The following is a 14558-nucleotide window of genomic DNA, read 5'->3' on the forward strand; positions in this document are numbered from 1 at the left end:
TCTTCTATCAACAGCATGGTAGGGAAAATGTCCCTTCTAAAGCCCAGATGCTTTAAACTGTGCCATGCCTGCAGGAAATAGATGTTGGCCATGGATCAGTACAACTTTTGCCTTTGGTGCTTAGGGTCCAAGCATGGATCAGTCCTGCAACAAGTGCCCCTGAGGCACCTGAAGGCTGTCAGCAAGCGTGAAGAAAGGGTCATTTCAGAGTCCCAGGCCTGGGCCAAGTACCTGACCTCCTTGTCTAAGGCAGTTGAATGGCAAGCACAAAAAGATAAGAGGGAGTCCACCCAGCACCACTGCTCCTGCTCTAGGGAGAGGCTGTGCAGTTGGTGTTCGAAGGACCTGACACCACTGCTGACTCATTCTATTCCACAGTTAGCCGATGTGTTTTGAATTCCACTGAGCAGTGTTGATTCTGAAGCACTTTGAGGCCTTCAATGAGGCTAGGCTGCAGTTTTTTAAAAAACTATTCCAGGTCCCCCAGATCACCCTCTGGGTCCTATGGATCATATAGGGACTCCACTCTGATTTACACCCAGGACCCCTCTAGTGCTGAGTGCCCTTACTATGGCCCTTACCTTGCCAGCTCAATGCTGTGCCTCCCTCCACACCTTAGCCAGAGGCCATGTGGTTTCAGCCTGTCAGTTTTACCTGCGGTACTGGACATTCCTAGGCTACTCTTGGAGCCTTTGCTGTGGCCCTTAGCAAGGGCAGCAGTTTCCATCTTCGTAGCCTACTGCAACCAGCACCAAGCTGCACTGCCGTCCCCTTCTAGTGGTCTTCTGTAGCCAGTAAGGGGCATGGTTCATGTTTGCCTGGCACATACCTCAGACCAGTGGGTCTTGGAGGTTATTCGAAAAAGGTTATTCTCTCCCATTTCTAGTTGGACCCTTTCATGCTCCTCCTGTTTTTGTTCAGAAGGCAGCTGCCACTCTCCTTCCTCTCCAAGGAAATGCAAACTCTGCTTGGCAAAGGGACAATAAAGAGAGTATCCAAATTGGAGAACGACAAGGAATGGTGCTCACAGTACTTCCTAGTGCTCGGAAAGGATATAGGGCTGAGACCGGTCCTAGATCTTTGGTTCCTAAACACCTTTCTTTGGAAAGACAAATTAATAATGCCGACCCTGTCTTCTCTGATTTGAACACTGGGTGTTCGATGATGTCCTTGGACTTGCCTGGGATTCTCTGTCAACAAGCCAAAATCCCATCTTTAGCCAGCACAGGGCAACAGGTAAGGGTTAAGAGGGGGGTGATGGGGTGTGTGCCTTGGGTGGATCTTTTTGCCTTGCCGAATGCTCACTCTTGCATCTTTTGCACTTTGGAATTTCTGCCTCTGGTTCCTTGGGAGACATGTTCCACCTTCTAAGAGACACTGGTACTTTTAATTTTTTTATTTTATCATTTTTTAATTCATACAAACCATAAAAATAACAGCCCATGTTGTGGGTTAAAGGAGTATGTTTGGCATTGAATAACAAAAAATGTAAGGAAGGACCACTCAGAGATAAAATATATGGTACACGTACCACATCATCATACCTGGCAAACATGTTGACGAAAATGGCAATAGGTAATTAAGTATCTGAAAGAAACACGTAGTGATAGATTCCTTACCTTAGAAACACCCCCAGGCGTCAGACAGGATCCGGAAAGTTTTCGTCAGCAGTACCCCTGCGCGTCGGTAGTCGTCGTCGTGCGGCTCCGAGTGCATCGTCGGCGCCGAGATGACGTCGCTAGAGCTAGCAGTGTGAAGGTCAAAATTAGAAAATTAGAGTGTTTATTTCACTTAGTGTGAAAGGACCAGAGACTCGCTATTTTTTGGCCTTAAGGAAAGTAAAGACAATTTTGTGGGGTTGTGATTATATTATAAAAACAAGCATTTGCAATGCAATAGGTCCCGCATTTACGCAAGACCTATTGTATTGCAAATGGTGGGCATCACGGACAACGGGAGGGAGGGACGGGGGCGAGAAGGCATGGACAACAAGAGGGCGGAGGGAGAGGAGAAGGTACGTACAACGGGAGGGAGGGCGGGGAGGGGAAAAGAAGGCATGACAACATTAGGGAGGGGGGCGAGTAAAGAAGGCACCAAAACATGTCGTACCTGCAGTAGGAGAACCTCATAAAAGAAAATAGTGCTCACAGTGTAAATAACACACACCGTGAAACAACCAAGGTAAAGGGGCCAGTCGCCATGGGAGGTGAGAAATTAAGAGGAGGCGGTACTAAAGAGGGACTAACACGCCTATTGATGAATCGGAAGCCAGCATTTAGGACGGACAATGACACAAGTCAATGGCAAATGTGGGCGGGGTTTCTATCCCCTACTCTTCTACAATAAGTCTCGCAGAGCAGCGCATGCGCGCTGGCTCTAGGCTCGACCTAACCAATCAAAGCTCACAGAAAAAAGATTTTTAATAAAAAAGGAGTGGAAACAGTTTCCATTAGGATGTCAAAATGGGTAGTTGCCATTTAGAAGTTTCGGCATGCGGGTAAGTATATACTTGGTGCCACTAATCATACAGCTGATGCATTGTCACGTTCGTACCTACGAAATGGAAGCCTTTTAGGAAGGAAATGTGGAGGAAGAAGACTTTCAAGTGTGTGATCTTGAAGGTAGAACCATTATGGATGGTGATTAAAGAAAAGGAGTAAAGGATCACATGATCTTACAAAAGGTTCTTACATGTATGGAGAAAGGTTGGGAATAGGATTAGGGAATTAAAGAATGTAGGAAATCTTGGGGTGTAAAGGATAAATCAGCTGACAAAGTGGGTCTGCTGAATTAGAGGCACCAGGTTGGTTTTGTCCAGTGCTTCAGAGACGTTTTAATCAAGTCATGTCTAAGACAAAGAAGAGATTGAGAGTTTCTTATTGGTGGCCAGGGATAGCTCTTAGTGTAAAGAGAGTAGTGTGAGATTGTATGCAATGATCCCCATGTGATACAATCTTGAAGCCAAGTGTACACCTCATGGTGGTTAGAGAGTTGCCCAAGACTCCTTGGAGTGACATTGTTGGTCCAAATGAAGGTCGGATAGGCAGATATTTATTGCGGTAATTTTGGATACAAAGCATGTGATTGAGCGTATGGGAGAGGTCTTCAGTAAGCTAGGTTTGCCTAACACTGTGTTGACAGATAATGGTGTACAATTAAATTTTGGAAAGATGCAAGGGTTTCTTAACAAGAATGGGATAAAACATAAAAAGTGTGTGTTATATCATCCCGCATGTAATTGCGTTGTAGAACAGCTTAACAGGGTGATACGAGACTATCTGGATGGCCAAGGAGAGTAGAAGGAGATGTGTGAATGTTTTCAGGCTGATTCCACACTCTCCTACCAAGAAGACACCTTTTAATTTGTTCAGAGAAAGAGGGGCAAATTTGCTTGTTTCACCTTGTCGGGTGAATGGAAGTATGCAAGTATGATTGTTACTAATTTAAAATAAAGGAAGGCTCAATGGCGAAAGAAGTAGCAAGACAAACATGGTTTGATATGAAGAAGGGTGTCAAAAAGACAGTTGTGGAGGTTGGTGATTAGGTTAGGATAAAAAAAAACAGGCATGGGAAAACAGGAGTTGAAATTGACAGAACCCATCAAGGTGACCAAATTGTTTAATAATGTTGTAAGAACGGAAGACTCATGGGTGTAGAATCCTAATGGAATCATTGTAAGTGTGGTGAAGGTGCTAATGGTATAGTGAGAAGTGGTGAAAATACTGAAGTGGTGAAGAGGAATTTGGACAAGTTGTCAAAATATACAGGAGTAATCTGAGATGAAGTGTTAGTGGGAGGAGATTCCTAAAATCTCTGAGTAACAATTGTTGGTGAAATTCTTGTTCAACTCTGTGCCAGATTTCCATGATTATGTCTCAGCTTGCATATTCTTAGGGTCAGGGGCGTAACAGAGCCCCCTGCAGTGCGGGGGGGCCCCCAACCTCCAGGGCACTTCAACTAGGGAGCTCCAGATTGAGTTCGGAGGGGGCCTCTCCACGTACCCTGCAGGGGGGCCCCCTCAAGTTTCGTAACGCAACTGCTTAGGGTATGATCACTATTGTATATAGACGTTATCTATGTCTCTTGTGGTATCTAATATGCCAGATTTAACATGCTTGCTATATATTGTGTAGCCTTAATGTGTGATCAATATTGTATGTAGTTATTTATTTCTCTTTGTGGTATTTTTTATCTCGTTTATGTACAAAGGGAGGTGTGTGTTAAGTTGTAGCTGACAACCTGCCTCTGAATCGAATTTTTGGGTCATCAGGACTCAGAATTGATTCTTGTGGTTAGAGGGAGCTGGGAGAAAGTTGGATGGTTGGGACACTTTTGTTAACAAAATACTAATTAACCCTGTCTAATTACCTGATTCTTGGACCTTGTCTGAATCTTGGATTCTTGCATTACTATAATATACTCTCTTCCTTGCTTTTTAGGTCTCGCTTGAGCCAGCTCATGCGCTGCTCTGGCGAGACATTTAGTAAGAGTGGCTTTTGGAAGTGCTGCTTTCACTTTTGGCGCCGCGCGCGGGACGCTGCATCTGCTTTCACTTTTGGCGCCGCGCGCGCGACGCTGCATCTGCTTACACTTTCCATATTGCCTCCCCCTCCAAACCTGCATAGAAAAAAAATCTATTTATTTAATTTTGCTATAATCGCGGCACCCGCGCTTTACTTTTAACATTACAAGTAAAGCGCAGGTGCCGCGATTACAGCAAAAGTAAAGAAATAGAAAAAAAATCTGTTACTTAACTTTTGCTCAGCCAAGGCATTGCGCGCTTCTTGTTTGAAACGCTGCTCACATGCTCCTCTTTGTAGGATGTGAAACTGCCTCGTGAATGTGCTGCAGGATCTGAAAGAGGATGCAGCTAAATCTGCATAAACTGGTAACTTGTAATCCGTTTAGAACTTTTATACATTAGTCTGCCTCTTAGGAACAGGATCATGTCCTTTACAAGTCGGTGGCTGAGACAAAAGCAGTCTTTAGACTAACTTCACAAACCAGGCATTCTATGCATGAATCTATATTTTTTGGTACCGTCCATTAAGAAGGGTAGAAATGGAAAATAAATGCATCAGTAAAACCAAAATCATTTTATTCTATTCAGAACAGAAACCATTCCGTGTTCTCATTATTGCATATACTTGCTGTCTACTCTAGGGGTGGGCGGAATTTGCGAAATTCATTTTCGCAAACTATCGCGAAAATGTAAAAAAAATCTCCGCAAACACGCGGAAATACCGCGAAGACGCGGACGTTTTTTTCACGCCCGTTCGCGGTATTTTCTGCCTGATCGCGGCTCGCCAACTTACCCATGCGGTTGCTCACGGGCACGAGATCTCAATCATCTCATACTCTCGCGGTGCATGATCGCGAGAAGAAAGCGTGATCGCGCGACGAATGACGTGATCCCGTGACAAATGTCGTTAATGCGGGAGCGAACTGTCGCGAGACAGCGCAAATGGCTACCAACAATCCAACATCTTGTGGAGAACGCGACCGGATCGGGAAAACTTGTCGGCGAACGCGGGGATTCAGGTAAGGCGATCGCGCGCACGCAAGAATGTATTTTTTTACAGCGAAAGCAAGAACAAATATTCCGGTAAGAGGCGGATTGCGGAAATTTTGACATTTTCGCGCTCTCCGCAGAACGCGAAAATGTCAAATTATCGCAATTTCCGCGAGCGAAACGGAATTTTAGCCCAGGCCTAGTCTGCTCTAAATTTTAAAGTCTGTAACTTTCTGACCAGTTCTGCTTGTCCTCGGCCATCGATCAGCTGATTACCCACATCCATTACTTCCCATACACAAGCTGGCTCCTTCCCTGACACTTGCTGCATAGCCGCTCCCTTGCTGTCTCGCATTCATGCGCTGTTGAATTTCAAACCAATCTGTCACCATGTGCAAAGTCATGAGATGAATTGAGAATTGCACTTTATGCAAACAAGCATTGGCATAGCTAATAGGTCTCGCCTTTGGGGCCTTATGAGTATTTAGTTATGCAGCACAATATCCTTCCTGCAACAGCATCAACTGATGCATGGCTAAACACTTATAAGGTCTCAAACGCGAGACCTATTGGCTATGCCAATGCTTCTCTAGCTGGGCAGGCTGTTTGTTATTGGTTGATATTCTAGTGAGTTTCACCTTTTGGTGGGTGTGGTCTAATCCTGACTGTTCACTAACCCACCCCCCTTCTTAAATCACACCTCCCCTCTCTCCACCATCACACCCCCATAATAGCAGGTGTGTTGCATTTGTTTCAAGCATTGCTGGTAGATGTGGTTTATATAACTTGAAGCTACAATTCGTTACGTTTATTTTCTAATATTTTATGCAATAAGTAAAAAATATACAATTTAATCAAATATATATTCAGAAACAAAAATATTTTTTCATTTATTTAAACAAATAAATTATGTGATGTAAGTCTTATTCCTTGACTCCATTGATTTCTATGTGGATGCATTTCTTTACCAATGAACGGTCCTATTTGGTGTTTAGGTTACTCCAAGGCTTGGAAGGAGTAGGTTTGAGTCTATTTTGTCAATACGCCTACTGTATTCGATACAAGCGTAACATTTTAAAGTTTGACAGTATAAGTTTATTATATTGAATAAGATGCAATCAAACCGTGCTCTATGATCTGAATAAAAAATAAAATTAAAATATCAAAATAAGTACAGTTGTATAAAGGGGTAAGCAAAAAAGAGGGTGTGATACATGGAAGTTTCACGTGAAATATAGTCTGATAATATACATAGTAGAAATAGCAATACATGTGAAGTGATGTGTATTATGAGAAATGTATACTGTCAGAAGTGGAAAGTTAAGGAGGTTAAAGCACTTATGTGCGCTAAATGGGTGGGGGCAAAGAATGTTTTTTTATATTTGACAAGAAAATCTGTGACTGGGGTCCACAGGTCTTTTTGCTCTAAAACGAATGATATAGGATGCATATAGGCAGTGTCTAGTCTGTGACTATGACATACTACATACCACCATGTTTTAAATGGCAATTGAGTAGAATCTTTTCAGTCTCTTGTTATTTGCTGAAAAGCAACTGCTAATAACAAATCAAATATTCCCACGTTCCATGCAACATTTGCCCGATCATTAGATACACTTCCTAAGAATATATTAGAAGTAGAGTGGAGTATATTTGAATGAAAGATGGAATTAATCTGATTCCAAATTTGTGAGAAAAAGTAGAAACGGAAGGGCATGTGAAAAATAAATGTTTAAAATCAGCATGTTGAGCTGATCATGTCCAACAAGTGTCAGCAAAATCCGGGTTGATTTTGTGTGAAGATACAGGGGATGAGAAGAGTCTATTGTACATGTAAAAGCGTGTTTGCATTGTGTTTGCTGCTCAGGAGGATTTTCTGATTTTCGTCCAAATCTGTTTTGATGTAGAAATCGGCCAAATTGTGGCTAGATCGCATTCCCATGATAATTCTGTATCTGTTTTAATTCTATCAATAGGAACAGTTTGTAAATGTGAATACATGGTGGAGGCCTTTGAGTTTGTGTAGAGGAGGTCAACAAAATGAGTTTTGGGGCACCGAAGTGGGTGAAATGCTAGATATGAAGTAGGTATACCCGTTGAAATTGATAAAAATTAAGTTGAAATTTATTTTGAAATGAGGATACAAGTCAAAAACTGTTTGGGCTTGCGCAAAAGAGACACATATTAACCCCCTTTTCCACCAAGTTTTCCAAAACCTAGGTTTTTCTTTAGTTATGTAAAGTTATTGTACCAAATAGTGGAGTGAAGAAAAGTATGTAGGTCTTTCGGAGTGTATATCATGGGTTCTAGTAACTTGCGGGTGTATTTGAAAATTGGAATGGAGAGCTTTTGAGGTTTGCATGTGAATGTCAGGTATTCTTGGAATGAAAAGGGTAAATGGAAGTTGCGCTCCAGATCAACCCAACAGTGGATAATAGTTTGAAGAGGGTGAGATCCAGTGTGCAGATTGTTTAAATTCAAACGCTTTGTAATAATCTGAGAAATCAGGAAAATTCACTCCACCCTCAGCTTTGGAACGCTTTAGTTTTGACAAGGGCATACAATTTTGTTTATTATTCCAAAGAAAAGAGGAAAGTATCGAATAGATTTTTGTATTACACCTGAGAGGAATATTTAATGGAATGTTGGAGATGATATAAATAATGATGGGTACTAAAATCCTCTTAATAGTATCAGCACGACCCCATCAAGGAAGGAGTAATGAGTGCCATCGACTTGTTAGTGAGGTTATCTTATGTATACAATTTTCTATATTAATGGAGATGGAAGTTTTAAGGGGTTGGGTGAATTGGAGACCAAGATATTTAATTTGTTGCGATTTCCACTCAGAGGAAACGAAATAGTATTTAAAATTGAATTTGTTTAGGAGTAATATTTCACATTTCTTGTTATTTAATTTTTATAGCTGGACACAAGGGCATAAGATATTACTTCAGGGGAAAAAGCAGGGATTGAAGATTGAGGTCGATATAAATAGTAAAGTATTATCAGCATACACAGGCAATTTAACCTGCTGAGCATTTTGGGAAAAACCATGTATGTCTGTGTTTGGCCTGAGCCTTGATAAAAAATAGCCCTAAGGCCAGATTGAAAAGATATGGGGAGAGGGGGCAACCTTGACGGACTCCTCTACCTAATGTAAAATACAAAGAGGTCAGCCCATTTGCACAAATGGCAGTTTGAGTAGAAGTATGGAGAAAGGAGATTAAAGCAATAATTTTGGGGCCAAATACAAACCAGGTGAGGTTATGAAATTAAAATGACCAATATGCACGGTCGAAAGCCTTTTGGGCATCTAGAGTGATGGCCGCTAAGGGTTCGGACTTACATGTGGATTTTGATAGAATGTCAAAGAGCAAGCAAGTGTTGTCTGTTATGTACCTTCCTTTTACAAAGCCAGATTGCTCTTTCCCAAAAGATCGGGAACGAAGGGTTCTAGTCTGGATGCCTTTGAAAAACAATTGTAATCGATATTAACAAGGGAGACAGGTCTGTCATTTTTACAATACTGCAGATTTTTTCTGTCTTTTGGAATAAGACAAATAAGTGCGTTTAGGAAAGCGCACAATGATTTACAAGACTGCGTGATGGAATGAATAAGGGTATATAATTTGGGAAGAAGTCATTTTGAGAAATGTGTGTAGAATTCAGCCGTGAAATCATCTGACCCCAGAGTTTTATATTTCGTGAGTGAATGCAATGCAATGTGTAGGTGTGTGTGTGTGTAATATCTGATTCTAAGGATCAAAAATCAATCTGTGGGTGAAAAGAGTTTTGCACAGAGGACAAAACCTGTAGATTTTCCGGATCAGATGGGGATTGTTTTGATATGTATGAAGTTTTGTAGACATTTGCAAACCCATTTATAATTTCTGATGTTTATAATGAGATACCTGTGATTGATTCAATTTGTTGTATTTGATTTTGAAGTAGTTTGCTAGTAATTTCCCAGATTTATTTTGTCCACCATAGATTTTGGTCTTGGATATAAGAAAATATGATGATGCGTTTTCAGTAGATAGTTTGTTAAATTGAAGTTTGCCATTAATAAGTTGTGAATATTGTTGTGATCTGAAGGTATACTAGACATGTTCTAATTGTTTAATTTCTGCAAATGTGTTTGGATTTTGAGATAATTTCCTTTTTTTTGGATACAAATTAAATATTAAATCTCAGGCCAAGGCCTTGAATACATCCCAGATGGAAGGCAAACTTTTTGTAATTAAAATGGAAATATTCATGAGATAATGAAATAAAGAGGAGGTAAATGAGGTATCTAATAAAAGTGAGTTATTAAATCTCCACTCTTTTGGTGAAGTGGATTTAGGTAAAATATCTAGTTTTATGGAAACGGGGGCATAATCAGATAGCAAGATGAAACCTATAGCTGCAGAGTGTAAGGTCTGCGATAAATAGTGAGAAAATAAAGATATAAACAATCTGTGAGTGTGTGAGATGTATTCGAGAGAAATGTGAGTCCTCTCGCAAAGTGGGATTGGACAACCGCCTTGCATCAGTTAAGTTATGTTGCTTAAGGTCATGAATAAATGATTTTTGTGGTTTGTTTGGGATATAGTGTGATGTGGAGTGTCTGTCAATAGGCTGATCAACCAGTTGATTGCAGTCGCCAGCTAAAACAAAGTTATCGTCTGGATGTTGTAGGAGTTTCTGAGTGATATTAGACCAAAACCGACATTCTGAAGCATTAGGCCAATATACATTAAAAAAGAGCAGTTGGAACTTTATCAATAAAACATTTACGCAATAACCATCATCCATCTGCATCATTTTCCTGGGATATCAAATGAATATGGAGACATTTATGACAAAGAATTATAACTCCTTTATTATCATTTCTCGGTGAAAACAATTTTTCACCCACTCACCCCCTTCAAAGATTCACTCTGTATGAGATGTGATTCTTGCAAAAAAGCAATATGTGCACCAAAGTTGGATAAATGAGTTAGAACTCTTAGTCTTTTGGTTGGTGAATTTAAACTTCGAACTTTCCAAGATAAAATGTTCAAACCCGTAGGAGAGAGACAGTAGGAAGGGACAAATCAGACAGAATATTGGGGGAATTAAGAACGAACCATGCAAGAAGAAATAAGAGTAGTATTGTAAAAGAGTATTGCATTGATATATCTAAGACATTGAAGAAAATGAAAAAGGAGAGATAAAACTGAGATAGTAGAACAGAAAGAAAAAATGAGTCTGTTCCAAAAATGGAGAAAGAGGGAGATTGACCTACAAATAAGGCAAAAGGGAATCATACCTAAGAAAAACTGCCATAAGGGTAGGGGAGACCACATGAAAAAGATGACCCGTCCAGTCCTTGGGGGAGGGGAGGGACTATTGTGCAAGAAGGGTTGTAGGATATAGAGTGTGGAATGAGTACAGGCATAGACAGGAAGACACCTGTAAGAAGAAAACATGAAGGTAAGTCAATGATAAAGATGCTTTCAATCTAGCAATACTATGAAACTACAACACAACCATGATATGGCAACATCTAAGTGTAAATACAACATAAGAACTGTCAACATAAAAAGTGAGATATGTGAAAATTATAAGAGTGATTTTAAGATTTAGTAGGTCTAGAAGCATCCATAGTCTCAACTCTACATGTTTCAAGAAAAGCGTTCAGTCAACTGGGATCCTCATACATAAGATGTTGTTTTGCTCTTGTAGGTAACTTTGAAGTGACAAGGGGTGGAATAACCCAATTGAGCGCCAAGAGAGTGAAGCATCAGTCTCATGCTTAAGAAGTCTTTGTGTCTATCTGTAGTGCTTTTAGCTTGGTCCTGAGAGAATAAATATTATGGCCTGACAACAAAATACTTTTCTTCTGTTTGGTGGCAGAAATTACCTGGATTAGTTATGTGTATTGCAAGAAATGAAGAATAACTCCTCTGGGGTTTTTAGAGGTAGAAGCAGTTGCAGGAGGATGACCTAATCTATGGCCACGCTGAATATTAAGTGGGGGCCTGTCCGTAAAGCCCAAAAGCTTGGGAAGAAAGGATTGAAAAAATATAATAGAGTCTGTGCCTTCTGCACCTTCAGGAAGACCGTAGATCTGTAGATTATTTCTATTGCTGTTGTTAAGGCCTTCAACATGTTTTTGTAAGGTGGAGATCTGTGTTTGAAGAAAATTCACTTTGAGTGAGGTTTTGTTGAAGCTTGTAATTTGCAGTTCTACTGTGGATAGTCTTCCATATGAGACCATTGGTCAGTAAGAATTGTAATCTGGTGTTTGTTTCCTCCGTATAGGGGGCCAAGGCCCTAATCTCTTCCAGGAGGAGATCCATTGAAACAGTGGAAAGAGACTTTGTAGGAGATAGTGGGTCTTTTTTCAGATTTTTGGTTGACGCCTTCTCTGTATTAAGTGACAGAGTAATTGTGGTAGAGGAAGAGGCGGAAACAGAAGTATTACCTCTCTGTATAGAGGCACGCTAGTCCCCCATGGCAATAGTCTGTGTGGTTCTACTGGCAATCAAACACCCAAAAGTCGATTCGATGAGTGCTTGCAAATAGTCTAGGCCGTGACAATCGCTCGGTGTAGCATTCCAACCCATTGTTTTCTCTTTGTGTGCTGCGCGTCATGGAAACAGTCTATCCTGGATATTGGTCATCTCACCCCTCCACCCTCTGCAGACCACTGCTCTTTTAATTAAAAAAATTGAGAATCACACCCCCTAAACTCACTGACCAAGCTACGCCCCTGTTTAAAGTGTCCATTATTAATTTCTGTCTGTCACCTAGACTCGATTATTATGTAACCGTCACAGACCCAGACCCAGATCTGTAAAGTTTTCAGAATGCTGCTCCGTTAAACTTGTTGGATTTGAGTACTAGTGACCATATCACCCATGCCCTGCCCTCCTTGCACTCTCTCTCTTCAGTGTGCCAGCTACCTCTCCTGTTCTGAAATTGTTGTTACACATATCAAAGAGTAGCCTACGTAGTAATTAGTTTTCCTTTCCGGGTCCCAAAAGCCTTGCAAATGCAACAATAACTTTTAAAGTTAGGTCGTCCCTCGAAAACCTGGATTTCTCCATTTTAGTTGATTATTTTATATCTTTTTTTGCAGCATCAAGACGCTTCCGTACACATGACAAATTAGGGACACATAAATATTCATTCATTAAATGAATAACAACATTTCTTTACAGAGTACATTTCCCTAATTAAATATCATTTCTGCCTTTATGAACATTTTAATTCTCTATATGTTGACTTATTTTCCCTGTTGCAGGCTCTAAGACGAGAACTATCCTGGCAAAACCGAATAGTAGGGAATTTTTCAATCCTGCACTAAATGAACTTCAGAAGCTGGCGGTGAGAAGAATACTTAGTGGCGAATGTCGTCCAATCCCTTACATTCTGTTTGGACCCCCAGGTACTGGGAAAACAGTGACAATTATCGAAGCTATTTTGCAGGTAACTTGAATGAACGTAGAGTACATGTATAAGATTGACTTTAAAATATTTCTAATTGCGATTTCAATTCCTTTGCCCTGCTCAAGAGTCCAGTCCATCGGTGATGTAGCTATTTTTTAAATGTTTCCCTACCTAGATTTTTGGATCTATAGTAGTTGAGGCAGATGCATGCTGGTGTCAAGACACCTATATGGAATGATGGTGATTTGTGACATCTCAGTGTGTCACAAATACCTATAAAGTTGTGATGATTATGGATGTTGTCCTGTGGGATATTTGTTAACATTTTGTAAATGGCACTGCTTTAATTTTGGTTAAATGCCTTCTTTTTATTACACTGTTCTAATTTTAAGGTGCACTGATATTGCACTGGTAAGTTTTTCAAAAATGCTATTTATCTACATTTCTTCAAATGATTTAGTCTTTCAATGTTTTGTTTTTTTCTCTTTGAAATTACACTTTTCTTATCGAGTCTCATTTAATGAACCACCATGTTATGTCTAATAACTAATTTACTGACACAGAGTGGTATACCTGATTTGCAAAGTGAAACAAAAAAGAACCTTATGTACATTTTATTCCACCTACTACCTCGTTAGAATGACCAAGAACAATTAGTTTACCATTATATTTTATTCAATAAAAATTATATACAGGAATCATTCATTTAGGCGACGTACTTAGTCACTGTAAATGAAACATACACAGAATAGCAGTACAAAGGTTATATACTTGACAAACCGTTGACATTAGTGATAAAACACCCTTTTGTGGTAACAATTCCGTAAAGTCACTGACTTTTGGAAATGTATTTGGGAATAAACTCGGGGTTCCTAATTTGTGGTAGTAATAATACAGTATTCTGTTTTTTTTTTTTAAATGATAACCCGTATGTGCTTCAGTATCTCTGGGGTGAATGTCTGAAAAATTTAGGGAAGCTCATTTGTTTCCTTTCAGTCTTTTGTGTTGGCTTTTTGTTATTATTCGCCTTTTTCCCCCCCTAGTGGTAGCTTTGACGCATTTCAACTCACATCCAGGCATGCTTGTTATGTTAAGCTTTCACTTATTTCTGTCATGGTCCCCCCACATATTTGACCTGCAATGTAAGGATACTTGAGCAAAATACATGGCTCATGTTTGTACGGTGTTGATAATTATATCACGCTTTCCACCCCTGATGGGACACTGAAATGCTTTCCGGACAGGTAGTATTCTTCTCTTATGGCACCAAGTGTTAGTGATTATGTCATCCTTGCATTATGGTTATTAGGGGGATTATTATGCAGTTGTCAGGCGGTTTATAAAATTTCCAATCCATATACATCATGCGATTCTTTTTGTATTTGTGAAGGCTGCATACCGTCATTGACGTCGGCACACATACAGCACCTGCAGTTGTCATGCTGTTTGTTACCTAGTAGTCATATAATCTGAGGAAAGGTTCCCCTTTCATCAACTATGACATGCATATTATCATATAGGTGGTATATGCGGAGTGTTGTATACCTTAGTGGCTGAGACATGCATGAAAAAATAAACGGAATTATTAATCTTTTTGTTATGCATATGACACATAATTAGAACT

The 14558-nt window shown here is 40.1% G+C and overlaps 1 protein-coding gene across 2 annotated transcripts in view; it reads left to right on the forward strand.

Moving 5' to 3' along the window:
• MOV10L1 (Mov10 like RNA helicase 1) overlaps positions 1-14558 on the forward strand; it is a 772466-nt gene that overhangs the window by 351337 nt on the left and 406571 nt on the right. For both annotated transcript variants that reach the window (XM_085650694.1, XM_085650695.1), the window contains exon 16: positions 12789-12973. In XM_085650694.1, the coding sequence (XP_085506820.1) occupies positions 12789-12973 (185 nt within the window). The remainder of the gene's footprint in view (positions 1-12788; positions 12974-14558) is intronic.

Source organism: Triturus cristatus, chromosome 4_1 (assembly GCF_964204655.1).
Source record: "Triturus cristatus chromosome 4_1, aTriCri1.1, whole genome shotgun sequence".
In the NCBI taxonomy this organism is placed as follows: Eukaryota; Metazoa; Chordata; class Amphibia; order Caudata; family Salamandridae; genus Triturus; species Triturus cristatus.